The sequence below is a fragment of the Letharia columbiana genome, assembly GCF_014066305.1.
Source record: "Letharia columbiana isolate WasteWater2 chromosome Unknown xfSc0000042_s0, whole genome shotgun sequence".
In the NCBI taxonomy this organism is placed as follows: Eukaryota; Fungi; Ascomycota; class Lecanoromycetes; order Lecanorales; family Parmeliaceae; genus Letharia; species Letharia columbiana.
This window is the reverse complement of record NW_023501163.1, coordinates 1-24,462: the sequence shown is the minus strand read 5'-3', so window position 1 is coordinate 24,462 and position 24,462 is coordinate 1. Positions and strand designations below refer to the sequence as shown.

The following is a 24,462-nucleotide window of genomic DNA, read 5'->3' as shown; positions in this document are numbered from 1 at the left end:
GCGACCCGCTACGCTTCCACAGCCACTTCCTGACCATGAGCGCCGACTGGGACGAGGAGATCGATCTCCTGGATCTGGTCGGCGGCGGCAGGCTGGCGACGGGGGTGAAGAAGGGATGGCTGGTTGGCGGTGTTGAGCACAAGGGGGAGGAGGGTGAAGGAGGCAAAGGTTCAGGGGAGGCAGCAAATAGGGGCACGGATGACGGAGCCAGAGTCAGGACGTTTTGCATTGAGTGGGGAGGCATGTGAATGAAAAAAAATCATCCGACAATCTCGTGTCATAAACATACTACGAAACGACTAATACCGCACGGCGGCTTGCCCGCTCGAGCCTTTGAATGATTACCGCTGGACTTGCAAGGCACTGGGCAGATGTGAGCTACCCGATCTACTGTTCCCCAAGTGTAGAATACTGGCTAACACGCTGTAACAGAACCTAAGATGCAGTCGACCTACACCAAGAGAATTTTTGATCAACCTGCAGAGGGGGCACTGGTCTGTGGACTCTCATAAGATTCACAGCAAGCTGGTCCTAAGGCCGCCACTTGTATGTTAGGTAGCTTGCCTGATGTGCAGCTTTTCATTTTCAATGAAGAAAACGGGGCGACCGTCCGTGCGGTGACACAACGCCTAGTATTTCCACGTAAAAATAGTTCAAACTTCCCATATGTCCGATTCCCATCATATCAATCCACCGCAAATCCAAACCACCTAGGGACCCAAATGCCCTCCCTTCCTCCATTCACCTTTCCCAGACCCTCCCCAATCCCACCCCCGCCCCCTCACTCCCTCTTTACAATCCTGGGCAATCCCACCCAACACCCCAACATCCCCGCGAACAACCCGATACAGATCGGATGCAAGACCCACGTCCCGACCTCCTGGGCCAAAACCCCCGTCACCAACGGCGCCACCGCGCCGCCGGAACTGCCCAGCGCCGACACGGCCGCCAACCCGCTCATCTGCAGCCGCTTCGGGATCAACGACGCGAACACGGCGGTCGCGGCGGGGTAGACGGGCCCGAGCAGGAGGCCGACGACGGAGACGGCGACGGCGTCGCCGACGGCGTTGGGCACGAACCAGACGAGCAGCTGGAAGGCCGCGGCGCCGAGGACCAGGGCGATGACGGCGCGCTTCTCGCCGACGCGGTGGGCGGGGTGCGAGAGCAGGAAGCGGCCGAGGGTGACGCCGGCCCAGAAGCCGGCGGTGACGTAGCCGACGTGGGCGGGGGAGGAGTGCCGGTAGGAGATGAGGAAGGAGATGACCCAGCCCGAGATGCTGACCTCGGCGCCCTGGTAGCAGAAGATGAAGAGGGCGCCGAGGACGGTGGTTTTGTGCGTGAGGGCGGCTTTGAGGAGGGTGGAGCGGGAGGGGGGCGCGGGGTGGGGGTTCGAGGGGGTGGGGCGCAGGGGGTTGAGGGGCGGGGTGTCCTTTTCGTAGTTGCGGAAGGAGAAGAAGGCGAGGAGGAGGTTGAAGATGGTGATGGATAGGGAAATGAAGTAGAAGGTGGACCAGGGATGGTTGTGAGTGACCAACGCCGTCGCCATCAGTGGACCGATCGTTGCACCGATGCCGTAGGACCCATGCAAGCAGCCCAGCGCGGTCGTCGCATTGGCGAGGTTGGCTGAGAAGACGTTGTTCGGAGCCAGATTTGTGGCTATGCCTAGGCCTAGGAACAGGAAAGAGACGACGACGACGGGAAAGGGAGGCCTGCAGACCAGCATGATGTAGGCTGCGGCCATGATGGACTCGGCTAGAACAAGTGTCTTGGCCCGGCCCAAACGAGCCTGCAGGAGCTGGTTGACAGGAGCAGCTGCGATGAAGCCAACGGCGTTCGTGACGAAAATGAGCGAGACAATCGCATAGCCGATCTTGTAGTCCTTTTCCATGTAGGGAATGAGAGCGCCAGGGGCTGCGTCGTTCAGACCGTTGCCGAAGTTCATCAGACAAGCACTCAAGAGTCGCCACTTGTTGATTGGCGGGTTCGTCCACGTTTGCACGACTTCGGCGGCATCGTGATATTCCGGTGTAGGTGGGCGGGACATCTCCAATTCATGGAGACTTCTTGGAGTCTGACCACCCGAAGGTGTAAGTGGTAGCGGAGGACCATTATCACGAGGGGTCCTGTTCAGCTCGTCCAGTTCGTACGCGGTTGGCAAGTCAGGAAGAGCATGAGAATCCTTTTTGAGAGCGGCCGGAGGGTCGGTAATACGTGAGTCGATATCAATAAGGGCTCCGAATCCTCTTTGTGATACCATAATTGACTTGTGTCGAGGGTTCAGTCTTGTATTCGAGACGCTTTCTCAAAAAAGGAATTATATATATTCTGTTGAAAGACTTTATATATTGGCATGCAAAAGGGTATATATCATGACGAGAGAGTTAACGTATTTCCCAATACCCAAGAAACTTTTCATCAGCCAAGGAGGTAAGCCCATCCATTGGGATGATAGATGGGTAACCTGCTCAATATTGTGGGAAAAGATAGCATTTCCCTTTTCCGTCAAGTGCCGGCCTTTATTCGGCTTGAAGGCCAAAAATCAGCCTTACCCACACGGCCGGCTTGGTAGCTCGAAGCCTTCACTCCCCTCATTGAAATAACATAAGAGAGACCAAACAAAGCGAATCTCTGTAATGGGTCGACCGAAACGCAAATTGCTAGCGACGGCAGCGGAGACATCCTCTCCACCAGCGGTCTTGGACCAGGGTCATATGATCGCTTTGGTCAAGAAGGCAGAGGGCAACAACTTGTACTCAGTGGAGCTGCCTTCGGGGAAAGAGCCACTGTTGGCCGAGCTACCGTCTCGCTTCCGTTCACAGATATGGATCAAACGTGGCGGGTATGTCGTGGTCGACAGCTCCGCATTTGATGACAGAGAGAACAAGCTTGGTGGAGAGATTGTCAACGTGGTGAGAGACGAGAAGCAATGGCGGAAGCAGGCATATTGGTTGGTGTCCTCGAGTTCGAGCAATGTGCACTGCTAATGCGTCAGTGGAGGCCTCCAGAATTTGTCAAGAAACCCACCTATCTCGACGACAGCGAGGAGGATGAATCGACCGCAGGCAAAATGCCACCAGCTGAGGAGTCGGATTGCGGAGAATGATCCCATTGCTTTGCATTCCAGCATCCATCACTCATCATGTTCCTTCTCTTCGCCCGCAATATCCGCGGGAGGTGCAACATCAGCAAGGTCATCCCTTGTGCCCCACCATACAGACAACACCTGAACAACCAAACACCCTACTACCATGATCGAGCTTGCGTCGGTACTCGGATACACGTTCCACCCCCACTCTTGAGCCCCCCCAGACTGCGTATATGAAGATTGGATGCAAGCCAGCTTTCCAGAGCAGAAACGGTGTTGACCAGGCGATATAAGCATAGAATTGGTAGTGAAGAGACCGTGCGCACAGCATGCCGATAGCCATAGAGTTCAGAATGGATGTCATAATGAAGGATGGTGACACATTGATGGACATCAATTGCTGGGCTTTCGGCGGAAGAGGCTTGATTGCGGTGGATATCAAAGCTGGTATTGAAAGGCCAGACGGTCGAGTCCAACGAGTCAGAACGAAAGTTGAGAGCAATGCAAGATGGACAGCAATTAGGGTTATAGCAAATTCCCTGGACAAGAATCTTTCTTCCCCGACAAATCTCCAATTGACGGTCCATTTGAACAAGAACTGTCGAGTGAGCTCGAATGACCGAGCGAGATAGCCTTTCGCGTTGGCTGGTAGAAACGGAAAGGCAAGGGTGATCTGTTGTACGGCGTCAGCCTTGTTTCGCGGCATTCGCGATTGTAAGAAAAAGACTTACCTGTATCTGTGCCATGAGAAACACAGCATTCATTGCCCTGTTGAAAGGCAGCGCCTGCAACAATATGAGTCCAACTGCGGGAGCAGCCAGCAAAACGCTCATCTTAATACCGACGCCGAACGAATAGACAACGCTTCCGACGGTCCAGATTCTTCGTTGGTAGAAGTATATAGCGGTGAAGAGCGCCAGAATAGCAAAGCAATCGTTGAAGAGTCGCAGGAGAAATAGGCTGTGGAGTCTTTTCGAGAGGATGAGGAGGGGAAATATGTATGGCGGTGCCTGCACTGGTCAGCACAGGCCCAGAAGTTTGTCGCTAGCTTTTCTGTCGTAGCCCGAAATCCTCATACCTTAGCCATACGGTAGCAAGCCATAGCCATGCTCACGGCGCCAAGATACACAACAGCAAATGTACATTGAGCGATTAAGATATCAGCTCCTTTGTCCGTAATGAGGTATAGAGCGTTGTATATGAATAGATGCGCTGCTGGGTAAACCAAAGGACCTGCCATTCAGATTTAGCACCCAATAATAGAGATACGAGGCACATTTCCGAATCCAACCTGTGTCGCCTTTAATGAGGGTGTAGTCGCGCTCTCCATTTCGATACTGTTCAACCTGCTGCATGTAGGCTCTCCAGTCGATTTCAGTGTCTAGCCTGGGCGTCAGCTCCATCCTTTGCGGGTTGGGCCAAAAAGCTTCCTCTCTCGTTGGCGCAGGAGCTCGGGGACCAAAGCTCACAAGGTATTTTCCAGATGATGAGGGCGCAGAAAACGGCGTCCGCAAGGAGAAGGAGGGGCGAAAGCCATCTTGTATGCTTGGGGTTGCTGGCTAAATCGATGGCCTGGTGGTAAAGGTCCATTGCGCCGGCGATGATTTGGAGAAGAGGGAGCTCTCTTAAGCTTGATGGCGATTCCAGCTCACCCGCGTTCTCTTGGCACTGTAAGCACTGAAGCAGACGAAATCTGCCCCCAGCTTATTAAGGTAGCCGGGGCCCGCCCCGGGCCGCCTCTTTTCACGGGGGGTTTGTTTTTGGGTTTTAAAAAATAAATTATAAAATATTTTTTTTTTTTCAAAATTTTTTTAACTAAAAAAAAAAAGTTTCAATGACAACATTTTGTTATATAAACTACTCTAATTGAATAATTATACATCTCCCTAGCTAGAATAATAAGCGTACGTTTGAATGGTTGATTAACTATTCGACTTAAAATTTCCCCCTAGTTTTGCAACTCCCGGAGCTGGGTGTGATCCAGCACCTAAGCCCGGGTAAGCAAGCTCATCCTTCATCTTTCTTTATCCAACTCCCCAATGTTCGAAAGCTCAATTTAAGTATCAAGCCTTTGATGTGTAGATAGAATACATAGCAGTATATAGCCGAGCTGTTGTCCATTAAACAAAAGGTAGTCAATCCTGCTGGAATCACAGCTCCTCCGTTGCTGGTAAGGTTCTGGAAACGGTCACCTTTCAACCAAACGTAAGACCACCATCTCCATCTTGCCGCCCTTCGTCCAATCCCGTGGATATAGCATCCCCCGACGACCTCATACTCTTCATCCCGTCGGGAACGTAGTACGATTGGAATTTGGGAGCCTGCCGCCACAGCAATCAGGTCCCCCTCCCTCCCTTTCTTGGGCACCCATCCAATTCTCACTTTGCTCGACAAGCAGAGTCGCCGACCATCAGCTGTCTGCACTATCCGTTTCTGAGCCTCCATGATATGCTCGCATCTTGGGTCGCTTGGCTCAACGGACACGGTTCCCCAATGGCTCTGTAACCACTCGTGTGTTGGCACTATCTTGCTCAGCTCGACGGTAGTCCGCGTCTCGTCCGCCGACGACTGTATGTGATCTCACTTCTTCTTTTACGTCCTCTGAAGAGCCGTATGCTGTACTCTTATCGATCATCTTCCGAAACTCGGTATGGATTAACCCCATTTGAGTCCACTCGAAATCGTCGTACGACTGTCCTGTTTCTTGTGCGCAACATTCTATTTGTGTGCCAACAGCTTCGATTCCATCGACGACTACATTTAGGGCTAGGAGAGTATCGCCTTGTACTCTGAGTCGCGCTCGCTCGATTAGCGGGCCTGCTGCACAAAAAGGGGTCTCTGTCCGAGGTGAGTGAGTCGATAAGTAATCCTTTGGCTGACCAGGTCGGAACCCAGGATGAGTTGAACAAGCAGCGAAGACTCATTCATTTCGCATACCTCTAATAACCGTAATTCCTGACTCTGAACGATCGCATGTACTGCGAAGTCGCGATATAAAGTACGCGGGTCAATATCGTAGGTTGGAAGATACGGGAGCGAATTCTCATTCTTTACGAGTGACAGCACTCCATACATAGATCTTGTCCCTTGGGTCACTCACCTGCCTCGCTTGGGTCATCTTCATTAGCTCGAACACGGGAAGACCTGTGTTTCCCCATATTTCTTGATGCCCACAAGCTGATTTAGGCCTTTGTTCGCGCGAGTCGAGTTGAATTACGCAACCTGCATGATGTTCTCGTCACATCAGTGACTACACGACTCCAATCTCTTATGCTCCCCGGAAAATTTGTTTCTTGCGATCAAGAACCTCTTTCACTTGAAGCGGCATACAACCTTAGCATGGGGTTCCTGTATTCGATTCCTCCCACATCGGCTCTGATTCTGTTCCTCCACGCTCACTATTCTCAAATAATTGATCATGCTGAAAGCCGCGTTTGGTCCAGAGCTGTCCTCGTGCCACAACGTCACCGACTTGGACCTCATCATCCCGATGACCTTCCAGGATCGCTTTCAGAGGCGTAACAAACAGCTTGGACCGCTGCTGATGGAGGGAAAGCTCGATGACTTCCCTCATCAGCCATTTTACGTCACCGATGGTTGACTTTATGGCTTCGACGCGTAGGTTCCCATTGTGCTGCTCACACCGTGCTTCATAACCATTCCAGACACCACCATCTTTCAACCCTTCGGTATACAGACACTTCGCTACCGGCTCACTGGAGAGTTCTTGGTCCAAGCCGATCCTCGTTCGACTCTGCTCAGCCAGACTTATCTGGGCTTTCGCTTGATCCAGATTTTGCTTCAATTCGCGCTTCTCCGGACTGAAATGATGCGTCGTGTCTTCACGCTGCTCAATATGGCTGATGAAGGCGCGCAAATGTCGGATGTCTCTGGCCGTGTTTTGAACGGCATCTATCCGACTGACCTTGCACCCCCTCCATCTTATATGTGATGGCCAGAGTCGCCTGGTTTAAGATTGCGAGTACCTTCACGAGTCTCCCAGTGCCTCTGACATCGTTTAGGAATGGCTGATAGTCCGACCTTCCCCGGACTAGTTTGCTCACCACATTGCCACCTCGTCTCGGATTAGCTAGCCATTGGTTTACCCTGGACGATCTTTTTCGTGCTTGATACAGTTTGCCATTGAGCAGTGTCTCTTGAATGATTAAATCATAACACCGTTTCCCCCCCACGGTCTCTTGCACGGGATATCTCCCTGGTGTCATATAAATGATGTTATCGAGGTCTTGGGGACTAATGACATATCTGCTGTCGTCGGTCATGACATTAGTCAACTCAGTGCAATCCGATCTAGGGTGAACCTCGACGGGAGGGATGTCGTTGATCGTTCTTAGACGTCCTGCGTATTGCAGAGTGTTGAAGATCGATGTGGATCTGAAGCCCTCGTCTGGCCACTTGACAATCCATGAGAGGAATTTCCGGTCGAGATCGTCGACTGTCCGGGGAAGGAGATAGCCATCTTCGGGATTTCTCCTCATGAACATGTTCCAGATATTACTATGGTCTTCATCTATGTTGGCGTTGCCACTTTCTAGTGGAAATCCAACGATGGCGGGCAACAACGCGCTCAAGAATACCCGCGGGTTGATCGAAAACAAAGGAAGAGCTTCAAGATCAACAACTCAATGTCGGGTCGGTCAGTTTTGAGCTTATACGTCGCTTCCAAGAAATCCTTGATCTCCGCAAGATCTTCATTGTTCCAGAGCGACAGGAGTAACACAACCATTTGCGGGAACGCGGTCCGATGTGTTTCTGGGTCGAATCGTCGCTACCGGTAGGATCCAGAGAAGCGTAAGATGCTGCGCTGAGCGAGATAATCTCTTTGATACCCTTGCTGGTGGTCAGGGTTTTGAACATTGGTCCATTAGTCCATAGAAGTGTTCTCGGAATTGATGATGCGTACTCTCGCGGACATGGTAAAGAGAATCGGACTTCTTATGCAAAGACGACGTGCATCCTTGATCATCGTTTCGAGAAGAGTCCTAGTCTCATCAGACGTCATCTTCGGGCTCCCTTTGGCTATTAAACTTTGATAAGTTGACCATCAAGTCCCAAAGGGAGCTTCCGTCGGCTTCGACCAACAGTCCCCTCAGATCCCAGTCCCCAGTTTGAAGATCTTTGACGATGGTCACATGCTCGCTGTCGATGATTACTGTATCAGGATATCGCTTGCGCCGAGCGAGTGCCCTTTGTCGATCTGGGAATATTTGGTCACGCTCACGCGCCTGATACTCGGCTCTTGCGAGATTACTCGCGGTTTGATCAGTCTGCACAATCTGCAAATCTTGAGATATGTTAAATTGGCTGAGAAGTGAGCCTGCTGTAGCTACTCGCCAAAGCGCGTCCTTATGGTCAGCCTCTTTCTCTTCTATATCGAGTTGTTCGCTGCGGTTGACCTGGGATCTGTCGGCTCCTAATAGAAACTTCAACCCTACTGCGAGTATGGGTGCCGAGACTAGGACCTTTTCCAGAGCGAAGCCTTTTGCGTATATCCGCCGTCGTCGGGGGTCGATTTTCAAGTGGTCCATATCGTCGAATCTCACGCGCTCTAGACGCCTATCAGCGGAATCCAACAACACGAATTTCCCTATAGCTTACTATGATACTCTGTATTCTCATCAACAATAGGAAATCCCTTATTCTCTCGTATCGGTTTACCCACGAGAACATAATGAAGCTTAGTGGCAAGTCGAGAATCCATCATTTCCTGAATCACCTGCAGCGTTTTTCTCAACGAAGTTGAGGGCTCTCCAGACAACTGGTCCACATGATCGACCACCACGATTAACTCTTTGTTCTTCCTGAGTTCAATCACCCCACTTAATAGCCTCCTGAATGTTTCCAAGACAGCGTTGGCCGCGTCTCGATCTGTCCGGCGATTCGCAAAGACCATTGAATCAATAAACAAACATTCCCATATGCACATCCTTACTTGTTCATTCGAAATGCATCTATCATGTAACCCTTGGGCAACGATAGATTACAACAATATAATAGTCGTGCTTGACGTGATATTAGGATAATTTGAAAAAATCTTCCCTTCAGCCAGAGGGATTTGCAGGTCTTCACGGCAATCGAAATAAAGACTGTTGGTTCTCTTCCTCCGGCTTTGCCGGCAAAAAGTGAATTCAAAGTTTGAAAGCTGTTTGGTTGAACACCAGAGAAAGGTGGAAGTGGCCGCTCCGACAGGTGGATCCATCCATGCACAGTACGAACTTGTATTAGTCAACCAAACATGATCTTCTACAGTGAACCGCTCTTTTCTTTGACTTCAAAAGCCGCTAGATGTATACGTGCATGCTCCGCAAGAGCACAGGACGACTGCGTAAGCTCACGAAGCCCTAAAGGATGCATCAGTCCACCACTTTTTATGTATCTAGCTAACAGGGAAATGCGGCTTGTAATTCAGATAGAGTATGAGCTGTTGATAAGGAGAAGTTTGCCAAAGCCGACCTAGCGAATTGAAGCTTCCTCAAAATCACCTTAATCAAGGAGGCTGAAAGCGTTGTTCACTTTCGTAGATACTCCTTTGTTGATCTGATGATAACGGCGTTGTTCTGAGCCTCTTCTAGACTCACTTTTGCCAGACCTTGTTCGACTTTGAACCTATAATAACACAGCTTTTGGACGAGGTCAAGCCCGTGATCGTTGTAAAACTGGACGGCTGTTTTTTGAGTTTCGGTAGCGACGTCGAGCAGTTTTTGATTTAATAAGAATATATTTTTATATTTCTTTAACTTATTAGAAAGTTTAAGAATAATCTCTACGCTATTTATATAAATACTTTATATTTTAATTATATTAATAATTTATTTCTTATTTATAATTACTATTCTTATTATAATTAAAGTATAAAAAGTCTTATATTCTTTTAAAATATTCGCGAATTATTAAAATATTTAAATCTTAAGTAACTACTTTTTAATTTTAAAACGCTAAATTTAATCTTTTATATTTATCTTAATTTACTTATTAATTAAAACTAAAAGATTTAAAATTATTAAGAAATATTTCTTATTAATAATATAGAAAATATATTTATAACGCTTAATACGCTTTTTATAATTTAATATAAATAGAGATATAATACTCTTTTCATTTATAATTATAATACTTTATATTATTTAAATAAGATTTATTATTCTTAAATATATCTTTAAACTTATAATCTCTAAATTATTTATTCTTTAAGTTTAAATTATTTTATCTACGCGATAATTATAATTCGTTCTTACTTATATATTAAGAATTTTAATTTTCTTAATATTAATCTTCTTATAAGATAAAAATATTATCTATTTTATATTCTTTTAAATTTAAATTTTTTTTAAGTATATTATAAGTATTATAAGTTTATTTCGCTTAATTAATATAATTTAACTATTAGCTAATTAGTAACGAAGATTAAAATAAAGTTTTATAAAGAACGAGTAAAGGCCTATGAATTAAATTCATAACCATTTTTTTAATTAGGGCTGTCGAGTAAATTTTAATAAGCGATCTTTGATGAGTAATATCTGAATTCCTTGCTTTTAAATATCTATAAGACTAAATTTAATAATTCTTTTTTTATCTGAAAGCTCACATTTTATGCTATAATTTAAAATTTAAATCATAAAATTTTAATAGAAAATAAAAAAGTTATTCTAAAATTAAATAATGTGTACCTGATTAAGGCTGTCCGACTGTCGAGCGAACTTTGATGAGCGATATTTGAATTCCTTACGCTTTGATAATTATAAGACTAAATTTAGAAATTCTTTTTTTTACCTGAAAGCTCACATTTCGTTCTATAATTTGAAAAAGAATCTCAAAATTTTAATAGAAAAAAAAGAGTTATTTTATATATCAATAACGTACACCTAATTCTTGATGAGGAGGGCGAGATTTTGATGGTTGCGGACGCTAATTTATTTACCCGCGGTGTCTAATCAAAAAGCGTAGACCTATCGAATTGATGATTGGCTGCACATACAAATTCAAGGTTTTCAAGCTCAGCTCTACCTTATTCTATTATATATACTAATTAAATTTTTAAAATAATTTTTAAAATAGATATTAATTTATATCTTTAGAAATTAAAGATAATATTAATATATATATATATATTTTTTTTAATTAATATCTATATACGCTTAAATAATATTAAATCTATAATTTATTAAATCTATAATTTATTAAATCTATAATTTATTAAATCTATAATTTATTAAATCTATAATTTATAAAATCTATAATTTATAAAATCTATAATTTATAAAATCTATAATTTATTAAATCTATAATTTATTAAATCTATAATTTATTAAATCTATAATTTAATTTAATAGAAAGTTTATTAACTTTTTATTCTATACGAGTAAAGGTCTATAAATTAAATTTATAACTTTTTTTTTAATTAGAGCTATCGAGTAAATTTAATAAACGATCTTTAATAAGCGATCTTTAATAAGCGATATTTAAATTTCTTATCTTTAAAAAACTATAAGATTAAATTTTATAATTTTATTATTATTAAAAAGCGTAAAGTACGATCTATAATTAAATTTTTTTTATTAAATTTTAATAGAAAATAATAAAGTTATTAAAAGATTAAAAGTAGAAAAAGAGATTTTAATAATTACGAACGTTAATTTATTTACCCGCGATATCTAATTAAAAAGCGTAGATCTATTAAATTTATAATTAGCTATATATATAAATTTAAGATTTTCTAATTTAGCTCTATGTTATTCTATTATATATACTAATAATTATAATTTAAAAATCTTTTCTTTTAATTAGTCTATAGCTTTTTTTAATTACTATTAAAGATTTTAATAAGAAAGTTTTTTAAGATTAGATAAAATATCTTATTTATCTTTTATATAAATATTTAATATTTTTAAATTCTCTTTTTATAATAAACTAATAATTTCTCTAACTTAATTATCTTTTAAAAATACTAGATAATATTATTATATTTAAAATTAAAATTTAATTAAAATTCTCTTTATTTTATAAATTATTAATAATTTAAATATATTAGTATTACTATTATTACTATAATTTAAAAATATTTAATTTTATTTAAATAAAATAATTTCTACTTTTAAAAATTAAAGATAATATTTTTATATAAATTTATCTCGACTATAAGTAAAATATTAATTTCTATTATTTAATATATAAATTTATTTATTTATTTATTAATTAATTAATATCTTATTCTTTATTAGAGATACTTTCTTAGTAACTATTAATTATATTAATATTAATATTCTTATTACTTAATTCTTCTCTTAAATTATTATCTATAATTAATATAAAAATCTTTTTATTAAAGTTTATAATACGCTCTAATATCTTTAATTATATTATAATAATATTTTAATTTAATATTTTAATTAATAATAGTAATTTCTTTTATAAGTATTATAATAATACTTTTATAGTAATTATTATATTAATTTTAAATCGCTATCTTTAAATAGAATTAAAAGAATGAAAATTATTAAACTTAATTTTAAATTAGAGCTTTAAAGCTATATAGTAATATAGAATTAAAAAGATATATATATTTATATATAGATTTAATAATAAAATTAATTTTTAAGAAAGTAAAGAAAACTCGAGGGGATCGCTTATCTAAGCTTATCCGCTAAGACTCCGTCAAGCGTATGTAGATTAAGCGATCTAGGGTCCTCTCGGCGCTTAAGACCCACAAAGCCCCTTTTCTAACAGTCTGCCACTCAGTAGTGCACCATACCCCTGACATTAAGATAGGCTTCCGAGGTGTCCGATACTGACGAACCTACGAAACAAATTGCTATGGAACGTATGCGGTGTGATAATGCGGGTCAAGATTTCACTACCAAGGAGTTACAATGCCCAGATTATCGTATCCCGTGGTTACACCCACCGACGATTCGGAGAACTACCGACGTTCCCTGGTGGGGACCTACAGTAGGTCTGCTACCCATTGCCTTGTTTCTATACATGGGACAACCAAGCATCTCAGCTTCGGGCAGCCTTGGTGGACGAGACGGTCATCATTACGGCCTTTAGGATCCGCCCCCTCGTTTCTATGCAGGTAAGACGGAAAAGGCTGCGTAAGGCAACTAAAGAATCTCAGGCCAGACTGCCACGCTTATACTATGTAAGTCCTTCATACATGGATCCGCCCCCTCGTTTCTATGCAGGTAAGACGGAAAAAGCTCCGTAAGGTAACTAAAGAATTCAGGCCAGACTGCCACGCTTATGCTACGTAAATCCTTTATGTATGTGTCCCTAATCTGTTGCTCTCAGGAAATACCCTGATTTCTTCTGTAGCAGATACGGATGTTTATAAGAAAGGATAAAGGTGATGATAGGTCCGGCCCCGAGGCTTTAGTACTAGTACGATAGCCCTTCCCGTTCCAATCCTCCGACCCTGGGCCCTCGGGGGGATTGCATATATTACCCATCATCATACCGCTTCTCTCTATTATGAGTGACCCTGGCAGTCCTATACCAAGTATACCCATCATAGCCCGGACGGTACCAGTCCCTCCCCCGCCATGAATGAAGTCAAAGGCTACAGCAAGCCGAGTCATGGCCTCTTTCGCTTCATACCAGACGCATGGGTTCCGTACGCCGAACTCATGCGTCTCGACCGTCTGTCAGGGTTCTGGGCTTTCTACTGGCACTACTTGATAGGGCTTGGGTTTGCCATCAACATCCCCCCCATTCTCCAGCGATATTGATCTGAAAGCTCTTGTGCTCCTCGCAGCGCACATGGGATTATGGACGACCGTCTTCCGCGGCATTACCTGCACCTGGAACGACAACCAAGATCAGGACTTTGATCGCCAGGTCGCTCGCTGCCGAGTGAGGCCTATTCCACGGGGTGCCGTCACGACGGTGCAGGCGCATTTCTTCACCGCCGTACAGATTGCCGTTGGAGTCTGCATCTTGTTACCCTTCGACAATTTGACGTTAATTCACGCCACCGTAGACGGCGTTCTCTTGTTCATCTACCCCTTCCTGAAGCGCTGCACAAACTACCCCCAAGTCGAGCTGGGATTCGGGCTGTCTTATGCCATCTTTCTGGTGACTGCGATGGTCGGGAAGGATCCGCTGACGCCTCTGTTGGACCCGTCGTTGGATCTCTCAGCCCGTGTGTCCAAAGTCATCGAAGCACCACTGGCCCAGTCAGCGGCATGTCTATACATCGCTGGGATTATCTGGACTGTCATCTTTGACACCATTTACGCTCATCAGGATTACCTCGATGACCTAAAGGCTGGCGTCAAAGGACTCGCCGTACGCCTCGGAAGGAAGGGAACGAAACCAGCCTGCTACATAGCGACTGCCGTGCAGCTCTACTTTCTGGTATTGGCGGGTCAACTGGCAGGTTTTGGCGCACCATACTACGCTATATCGTGTGGCGGAGCCGCTCTCCTGTTGGCAAGGATGATTTGGGTTGTCGATTTGGAAGACGGCGACAGTTGCGCTTGGGCGTTTGGTCCTGGAAGTGGTTATGTCGGCACCGCGATCTCCGCTGGGTTTTTGGCCGATTTCTTTTCGAAGAAGTACGGATACTGACTGACCAGGTCAGGTATGCAGTCGCTTGTGGAACTAAAATTCGAGACGGGGGGGACACATGAAGCAAGCATCTTGACATCGGCTTCGATTTAGCGGTTGAGGGCGCGAGCCGGCGGGGGGAGGTTTGGATAAAGCTAAAATCAATATCGATTCGGTTTGATTAGGGGTTGATACAGAGAATAAGAGATATACTATCAGATGTAGATTACCCGACGAAGCTTATGTGTGTAAGTTCAAGTAGTATAAATTAACTAAGGGTAGAAGTTCTGATGCTACGAGCAAAAGGCTTATATAAGTTCGCGGTAAGCTAGGCTAGCCCGATACGGTTAGACCACAGCCCTGCACGAGTAAGGCTGAGTCTCTACGGCAACTCGCAACTTGACTCCGGACAGTCCCCCTTCGATAGTCCCCCGTTCGTACTAATGTAGCCTTCCGCGTATAATCTATATATTAAGCTTTTAACCCTCGAGCTAGATAAAAAACTACGTTAACTCTATTTATAAATTCTCTATTTATATTAATATAATTATTAAGAGATAATTTAATATAGATAAAATAATAACGATTATTATATTTTTAAAAATATATTTATTAGTATATTAGTATATACGAGTAAAGGCCTATAAATTAAATTCATAGCCCATTTTTTTTAATTAGGGCTATCGAGTAAAGAGGTAAGCGATCTTTGATAAGCGAACTTTAGTAAGCGATATTTGAATTCCTTGCGCTTTAATAATTATAAGACAAATTCTTAAAATTCTTAAAAATTCGAAAAGCGCAAATAGCGCTTTAAAATTTAAAATAAAAATTTTAAAATTTTAATAGAAAATAAAAAAGTTATTACTATTATAAATAATATATATCTATTTTTTTAATAAGAAAAGCGCGGAAGGGCGAGATTTTAATAATTATAAATATTAATTTATTTACTCGTGATAACTTAGCTAATTTAATTAAAAGAGCGTAGTAATTCTAAATTTATAATTGGCTATATATATAAATTTAAGATTTTTAAATTTAATTTTATCTTATTCTTTTATATATACTAATATAAAAGAATAAAATAGAATTAAGTTTAAAAATCTTAAATTTATATATATAGCTAATTATAAATTTAGAGTTATTACGCTCTTTAATTAAACTAGCTAAATTATTATAAATAAATAAATTAATATTTATAATTATTAAAAATCTCGCCCTTTCGCGCCTCTCTTATTATTAAAAAATAGATATATATTATTTATAATAGTAATAACTTTTTTATTTTCTATTAAAATTTTTAGATTTTTTTTTTAAATTTTAAAGCGCTATTTGCGCTTTTCGAATTTTTAAGAATTTTAAAAATTTATCTTATAATTATTAAAGCGTAAGGAATTTAAATATCGCTTATTAAAGTTCGCTTATTAAAGATCGCTTATCTATTTACTCGATAGCTCTAATTAAAAAAATAATTATAAATTTAATTTATAGATCTTTACTCGTATATTAATAAAAGAATAAGATAGAGTTAAGTTTAAAAATCTTGAATTTTATATATATAGTTAATTATTAATTCGTTAGGTCTACGCTTTTTGATTAGATATCGCGGATAAATAAATTAGCGTCCGTAATCATCAAAATCTCGCCCTCTCGCGCCTCCCTTATTAAAAAAATAGGTGAACGTTATTTATAATAGAAATAACTTTTTTATTTTCTATTAAAATTCTAAGATTTTTTATTTTAAATTTTAAAGCGCTATTTGCGCTTTTCGAATTTTTAAGAATTTTGAAAATCTGTCTTATAATTATTAAAGCGCAAGGAATTCAAATATCGCTTATTAAAGTTCGTATATTAAAGATCGCTCACCTATTTACTCGATAGCTCTGATTAAAAAAATAATTATGAATTTAATTTATAGGCCTTTACTATATATATAATAGAATAAGATAGAGCTAAGTTATAAAATCTTAAATTTATATATATAGTTAATTATAAATTTAAAGTTATTATACTCTTTTAATTAAATCGACTAAATTAGCTCGCTAGCTCTCTTAAGCTTTCTTATTAAAAATTTATATATAAAAAATTTATACTCTAAAATAATTAGCTCTCTACGAATATTATTACTTTATAATTTCGTAAATTATAGAATAGTTAGTTTACGCTTTCTAACGATATAAAAATTATAAAGTTTAATTTACTATTAATAAATTAAATAAATATTTAAATATAATAGTTATATTAAACGCGTTCGAAATTAAATAATAATTCTTTTATCTATTTATTTATATAATTATTATTCTTTTATTACTCTATTAATTCTATTAATTCTATTAATATAAATATAATCGTTTTTAATACCTCTCGCGAAAACGTTACTAAACGCTTTAGATATATATATCTCTTTTATTTATCTCTTAAAGTCTCTATTAACTATAAATTTTATTACTTATTAATTAATAATCGAGGGCGTAAGCGAGCTTAATAGCTATCTACTACTTATAAACGCGTTAAAAAACTCTTAAAAAGAGCTTAAACGAATTTATAGCTATTATTCTCTTTCTATATATTTCTTTTAAGCTAGCGATACTCGATTAATTATTTAATTAATACTACCTACTCTATTAGCTTAATAATTCACTTAGTTAGATCGTTAATCAATTATTTAATTATTTACTTAATTAGTTACTTAGCTAATTACTTAATTTAATACTCTTATAAAAAAAGAAGTAAGAGAAGAAACTATAATAGATAAATACGAAGAATATTATAAAGAATACTACGAAGAAATTAAGCGGTAATAAGATTATTATTATTAAGAATACGACTTAGCTCTTTAAGATCTTACGTTATATACTCTATCTAATTATATATTAAATTATTATTTAATAAATTATTTAATTAATTAGTTATTTTACTTATTTAAAAATAATTAAGAAAGAAATTATAATAAGTAAATAAGAGAGAATATTATAAGAGAAATAACTATAATAAGCTTATTATATTAAGAATACGAAGAATACTAAGAATAATATTATATTAATATTTATTTAATTAATAAAAATACATTAGCTTTAAGATTCTATTATAAGAAAGAAATTATAAATAATAAGAAGAATATTACTATAACAGAATACTACAAATTAAGCGATAATAAGATTATTATTATTAAGAATATAACTTAACTCTCTTAAGATCTTATATTATATACTATATAATTAATTAGTTAGTTATTTAGAACTACTTAATTAATACTTTAATAAGAGAAGAAAATAAAGAAAAGAAACTATAATAAATAAATACGAAGAATATTATAAAGAAATTAAGTGGTAATAAGATTACTATTAATAAGAATATAACTTAGCTATTTAATATTTTATATTATATTACTTAGTTAATTATTTAATTAATTATTTAATTTAATACTCTATAAGAGAAGAAGTAAAAGAAGAAACTATAATAGATAAATATGAAGAATACTACGAAGAATATTACGAAGAATACTACAAAGAAATTAAGCGATAATAAGATTATTATCGTTAAGAATACGACTTAGCTCTTTAAAGATCTTATATTAAATTATTATTTAATAAGCGAAGAATACTACTATAACTTAATTTATTATTCTTATTATATTAATATAATATATTACTATAATAACGTTATAAGAGAAGAATCTATTATGATGATTATAGTTAATTAGATCTCTATAGAAGAAATATCGAATAATATATATTTAAACGAATTAAAATCATTCGATATCTATAGCTATCTTATTATTCGAAAGATTTTACTATAATAAAAGATATTATAGAATTTATATTACTAATTAATACGTTATCTTTATTTCTTTTCGATATTTTAATACTTCTTATTATAAGAATATAGTCTTTCTCTATTTTTTATAAGATTTAAGATTAGTTATTATAGTAGATCGATCTATATTTATATTTCGAGATCTTTATTTATAGTTAATTATATATAACTCTAAGTCGAGTTATTAATAAGATCGATTTATTAATTATAATTTTAGACGATTTATTAAAAAGATAACTTACTCGATTAATGAGATATATTAAAAATAAGATTATTAAGTAGATACTTCTTTCTTAGATAAGAATATAATTAATTAGCGATTTATAGTAATAGAAGTAGATTAAATAAATTAAATATTATATAGAAAGTAAGTAGAGTTCGATTTAACTTAGAGTTAAGGCTTTTATCTTCTTTATTAATTTTATAATAGTAAAAGTAGATTAAAAACGTATAGTAAGCGATTAGAGTTCGATTTTTAACTTAGAAAAATTTAACTTCATAAATTTAATTTATAGGTCTTTACTTATATTAATATAATAAAAGAAATTTAAATTAATATAAATATTTTTAATAATTAAATTATAAATAGAGATATAAAAATAAATTAGAAATATAGATATTTTAATTAAGTATAAAATTATTTAATTATTAATCTTTTTAATTAAATTTAATAATTTATTTATAATAATATTTAAAAAAGAGATTAAATAAAGACTATTATAGTATTAAAAAGCCTCGCTACTCTAATTAAATAAAGACTAATATATTCCTAATATAATTGAAAATTGTCTATATCTTATTAAATAATTCTCTATCTAAATAGCTAGTCATTTAACCGTTATCGTCTATTATAGTTTAAAGCCTTTCGAACGACGATATTATACTTGATAATAAGAGAAGACTATTAAATTTATATATGAAATATATACGTAAATAAACTCCTTCTTCTAAACTATTTGCGAGTTTAAAATAATATACGAGTTACTTTTACTATTTAGATAATAAGTAACTTAATATTATAAACGAGTAAAGATCTATGAATTAAATTTAGAACTATTTTTTTTTATTAGAGCTATCGAGTAAATTTTAATAAGCGATCTTTAATAAGCGATATTTGAATTCTTTACCTTTGAAGAACTATAAGATTAAATTTTAAGACTCTTTTTATTCTTAAAAATATTAAGCTGCTAACTAAAAATTTAAAAAAAATTAACGAATTTTAATAGAAAATTGTAAAGTTATTAAATGATTAAAGGTAGTAAAAGAATATTTTAATAAAATTACGAATGTTAATTTATTTACCCGCGATATCTAATTAAAAAGCGTAGATCTATCGAATTTATAATTAACTATATATATAAATTTAAAACTTTCTAACTTAGCTTTATCTTATTCTTTTATATATATTAATACTCTTATATAAATTAATAAAATTTAAAAATTTAAAAAATATAGAGTATAGTAATAATATAATTTTAATTTTTTAATATTATATAATTTAATTAAGTTTAATATATTAAGATTTAAGAATCTATAGATCTTATATATATATATTCTATTTATAATATTATAAATTAAATTCTAATTAAATTCTATATTAATTTAAATTTAATATTATATTAATTTACTTTAATATTATATTAATTTACTTTATAATTATATAAAATAATTAATTAATATCTATAATAGAATAAGATAGAGCTAAATTATAAAATCTTAAACTTATATATATAACTAATTATAAATTTATTAGATTTACGCTCTTTAATTAGATCGATTAAATTATCGCGAGTAGATATATTAGTATTTATAACTATTAAAAAAATCTCTTACTCTACTTTTAACCCCTAAATAACTTTACTATTTTCTATTCATTTTTTTAGATTTTTTTTTAAATTATAGTCTATAACTTTCGGCTTTTTAATAACGTAAAAACTCCTAAAATTTAGTCTTCTAATTATTAAAGAATAAGAATCTCAAATATCGCTTATTTTAAATAAATTATTATAATTTAACTCATATATATATGTGATGTAAAAAGATATTAATTAATTTATATAGTTTATAAAGTAGATATATACGATATTAAGTCTACGCTAGTAGCTCTATAGATATTTCTAAGATATCTTATAATAATTACTTATAAAAAATAGAGAAATATCATATCGCTCATAGCAAGAAGCATGCATACATATATGCTCTTTCGAAAAATCGAAAAGAATTAAAAATATCTAGCTAATTAGTAATGTGTATTCTAAAAAATCTCCTACTAAAATAAAAAACTTTTAAATAATAAAATAACTATCGAAGTAAGATATTAGACGATTTTAATTCATTTAAATATATATTATTCGATATTTCTTATCTATAGAGATTTAATTAACTATAATTATCGTAGTAGATTATTCTTCTAAAACGTTATTCTAGTAATATATTACATTAATATAATATTATTAAGACGCGTAGAGATAGTAGATTAAATTATAATATTATTCTTCGTCTACTAAGTAGTAATATATCGTAAAATCGTAAAGAGTATATAACGTAGGATTTTAGAGAGCTAAGTCGTATTCTTATTAATAATAATCTCGTTATCGCTTACTTTCTTCGTAGTATTCTCCGTAATTATCTACTATAATATTCTCTTCTCTTACTAAATAATAACTTTTAGAGGACCTTCTTATATATTACTAGTAAGTCTTCTAATTTCGATACTTCTTCTTCTACTATATTATACGTATAAATAAATACTTCGATAATCGAGTAGCGTGAAAATCGAATAGATTATTACTATCTTAGTTATAAGAATTAAAATCGTATAGTAAGTATATTATTAGATTCGAAGATAGAAAAGTAAAGTCGAATTCTCGATAAAAGCTAGTATGGGCTACGATAGAGATACTTAAATATACAGTAATAACTATAACGTAAATAAGGTAAGTCTCTTAGCGTATAAATTCATTAATATCGATATCGATAGATCGAGACGAAAAATATATAAACGTTATCTTAAATAATAAACTCGATAACTACGAAGTATATATAAGAGCTAGATTAAAGCGTTATGTTATTAGATATTAATATAGATTTTATATAAATATATAATATAGATATAACTCGTAGAGACGTCTACTATATTATAGAATTAAGTAAAATTAAATCTTAAAATCTTATTATTAATTATTAAGAAATTATTATAATTTAACTTATATATATATATAGTATAAAGTTATTAATTAATCTATGTAATTTATAAATAGATATATACATACTAAGTCTACGCTAGTAATTCTATAAGTATCTCTAGAGATATCTCATAATAGCTTATTAAAATTCGCTTATTTAATTCGCTCGATAGTCTTAATTAAAAAATAGATATATATTATCTAATTTTAGAATAACTTTTTTATTTCTATTAAAATTTTAAGATTCTTCTTTTAAATTATAGAACGTAATATAGGCTTTTAGATAAAAAAAGAATCTTAAAATTTAGTCTTATAGTTCTTTAAAGATAAAGAATTTAAATATCGCTTATTAAAGATCGCTTATTAAATTTACTCGATAGCTCTAATTAAAAAAACGATTATAAATTTAATTTATAGGCCTTTACTCGTATCTTATAATTATATATAAATTTATAATATTATTTTTTATTTTTTAATACTTTTTACTATCAAATTTTATTAAATAAATAATATATTAAATAATATATTTAAATTAATATATATAAAAGAATAAGATAGAGTTAAGTTAAAAAAATCTTAAATTTATATATATAGTCAATTATAAATTTAGAGTTATTACGCTTTTTAATTAGATACTACGAGTAAATAAATTAGCGTTCTATTACGAATTAATTTTCTATACTCGCTATATCTTTCTAATTAGATCTTAACGCGTCTTTCTTTATATATATCTACTCTATAAGTATATAGTTAATAAATATCTTTCTACTATATTATATTTATAAGTTATATTATATTAATTTCTTAATATATTCGTAACTATTAAAATCTCTTACTCTATTTTTAACTCTTTAATAACTTTATTATTTTCTATTAAATTTTTAATTTTTTTTTAAAATTATAGAGTATAGATTACGCGTTTTAATAATTTAAAAATTAAAAAATTTAGTTTTATAATTATTTAACGATAAGAAGTTTAAATATTATTTCTTAAAGTTCGCTCGATAGCTCTAATCGAAAAAATAGATATATTATTTAAATTTAAAATAGCTTTTTTATTTTCTAATAAAATCTTACGATTTTTTTTTAAATTATAGAGTATAATTTATATATTTTAATATTTTAGAAAATTCTAAAATTTAGTCTTATAATTATTTAGAGATAAAGAATTTAAATATCGCTTATTAAAGTTCACTTATTAAATTTACTCGATAATTCTAATTAAAAAAATAGATTATAAATTTAATTTATAGATCTAAACTCGTATAATATAAAGAATTAATATTATCTTTTATCTTAATTTAATAACTTAGAGATTAAAAGCTTAATATATAAATTATACGCGAGAGACTATATTAGTATAAACGAGAGACTATCGAAGAGAAACTATTCTAAATTAAGTTCGTTACGTAGACTATATATATTACTTATTTTAATAAGTAAAAAAAAGTACGAGAATAATATCTCTTTTATAGATCTACGACGGCGTAAACTAAGAAGACTTACTAAGTTTAATTAAATTTATTAAATATTAATCTATATATAATCTAATAAGAGTAGTTTTAAGAAATAAGATTATAACTATCTAGTTTAAAGGCTAATATACGTAATTAACTTATATAGTATACTTATTTTAATATATTAAGCTTAATACGTAATAGAAAGCGAGGAAACGAACTTTAAGGCTAAGTATAGTAAAAGTAAAAAGTTTAAGTTTAAGACTCTTAACTCGTGCCGCTATTAGATGAGTATATTAATATTCTAAAAGTATTATATAGATTATTAGTATAAGGATTTACTATAAATAAATCCCGTTACTTACTTTAATCGTTCTTATTTAGAGATACGAGATCTATCTAGTCGAAATATATTCCGTATCTCTCTCGGCTCCGACATCTTAATACTTTTCGTCTAACTAATAAGGGATTAATTCAATCGAATGTTTGCCAAGTCTATCTGAAACTATTCTACTCTACTATATATGTAATATACGCTGAATGTCTTACGTCAAGGGAGATTGAAGGCAAGTTTCTAGATATCTATTATTAATCGGGTAGTAGTATTAAGCACCTGGCATGTAATATGATTCCCGTTTATAGATCTCTTTTCTATCAAATCAACCGAATTATAACATTCGAGACAAGGTCCTTATCGCTTTCTACACATATACACACACAATTTATCCAACTTAGAATCATTACGCACTCACTCAACATGTCCGTTTACGTTATCACTGGAGTGTCCAAGGGAATCGGGGTGAGTCTGATTTTTCCGCGTAACGCACCGTCTTTATCTAATTCCAGCCTAGTTCGAGTTCCTTAGGCAGATCTGGGAAGACCAGAAGAACCTGGTTGTCGGTCTGGTCCGCGACAAAGCTGCGACCGAGAAGAAGATAGCGGCAGAGCTGGGCGACCGTCCCAATATCCACATCCTCCATGCAGACCTCACCAAGTACGCCAGCCTGAAGCAAGCCGCTGCCGACACGGCCGAGACCATCGGCGAGCGTGGCATCGACTATCTGGTGGCCAACGGAGCTTTGGTGCCCTACCTCGACACCTATGGACCCATCGGCGCATTGTAGGTCTACTTCCTTCTGGCTACTGTCTCCGGGCTGGTCTGTAAATTAATGCGATGTGTTCAACAGGAGCGACAAGGTCGAGGAGGTTGATGCTGTTTCATCGCAGCTATCGCAGACCAATGTTGTCGGCAACATCCACCTCTTCCACCTCTTCCTCCCTCTTGTCCTGAAGGGCAAGGTCAAGAAAGTCCTTACCATTTGCAACATCTGGACCTTTTTATTAATGGGATTCA

General features: G+C 35.4%; 7 protein-coding genes across 7 annotated transcripts; 3 read left to right on the top strand and 4 right to left on the bottom strand.

The window, feature by feature from the left end:
* Positions 1 to 781: 781 nt before the first annotated feature.
* HO173_013095 (uncharacterized protein) lies at positions 782 to 2,257 on the bottom strand (the record flags this gene model as incomplete). Its single annotated transcript, XM_037314921.1, has 1 exon — positions 782 to 2,257. The coding sequence occupies one exon, from the start codon at positions 2,255 to 2,257 to the stop codon at positions 782 to 784; it is 1,476 nt and encodes a 491-aa protein (XP_037158195.1).
* Positions 2,258 to 2,633: 376 nt separating this feature from the next.
* Positions 2,634 to 3,103, top strand: HO173_013094 (uncharacterized protein; the record flags this gene model as incomplete). The annotated part of the gene is made up of 2 exons (XM_037314920.1): positions 2,634 to 2,947; positions 2,998 to 3,103. The coding sequence occupies 2 exons, from the start codon at positions 2,634 to 2,636 to the stop codon at positions 3,101 to 3,103; spliced, it is 420 nt and encodes a 139-aa protein (XP_037158194.1).
* Positions 3,104 to 3,191: 88 nt separating this feature from the next.
* HO173_013093 (uncharacterized protein) lies at positions 3,192 to 4,675 on the bottom strand (the record flags this gene model as incomplete). Its single annotated transcript, XM_037314919.1, has 5 exons — positions 3,192 to 3,758; positions 3,817 to 4,095; positions 4,164 to 4,318; positions 4,377 to 4,466; positions 4,555 to 4,675. The coding sequence occupies 5 exons, from the start codon at positions 4,673 to 4,675 to the stop codon at positions 3,192 to 3,194; spliced, it is 1,212 nt and encodes a 403-aa protein (XP_037158193.1).
* A 1,744-nt stretch (positions 4,676 to 6,419) lies between these two features.
* HO173_013092 (uncharacterized protein) lies at positions 6,420 to 7,590 on the bottom strand (the record flags this gene model as incomplete). The annotated part of the gene is made up of 2 exons (XM_037314918.1): positions 6,420 to 6,925; positions 7,011 to 7,590. 2 exons carry the CDS (start codon positions 7,588 to 7,590, stop codon positions 6,420 to 6,422), a joined length of 1,086 nt encoding a protein of 361 aa, XP_037158192.1.
* Positions 7,591 to 8,097: 507 nt separating this feature from the next.
* On the bottom strand, positions 8,098 to 8,999 carry HO173_013091 (uncharacterized protein; the record flags this gene model as incomplete). Its single annotated transcript, XM_037314917.1, has 2 exons — positions 8,098 to 8,654; positions 8,705 to 8,999. The coding sequence occupies 2 exons, from the start codon at positions 8,997 to 8,999 to the stop codon at positions 8,098 to 8,100; spliced, it is 852 nt and encodes a 283-aa protein (XP_037158191.1).
* Positions 9,000 to 13,644: 4,645 nt separating this feature from the next.
* Positions 13,645 to 14,671, top strand: HO173_013090 (uncharacterized protein; the record flags this gene model as incomplete). Its single annotated transcript, XM_037314916.1, has 2 exons — positions 13,645 to 13,741; positions 13,839 to 14,671. 2 exons carry the CDS (start codon positions 13,645 to 13,647, stop codon positions 14,669 to 14,671), a joined length of 930 nt encoding a protein of 309 aa, XP_037158190.1.
* Positions 14,672 to 23,865: 9,194 nt separating this feature from the next.
* Positions 23,866 to 24,232, top strand: HO173_013089 (uncharacterized protein; the record flags this gene model as incomplete). Its single annotated transcript, XM_037314915.1, has 2 exons — positions 23,866 to 23,907; positions 23,960 to 24,232. 2 exons carry the CDS (start codon positions 23,866 to 23,868, stop codon positions 24,230 to 24,232), a joined length of 315 nt encoding a protein of 104 aa, XP_037158189.1.
* Between the last annotated feature and the right edge of the window lie 230 nt (positions 24,233 to 24,462).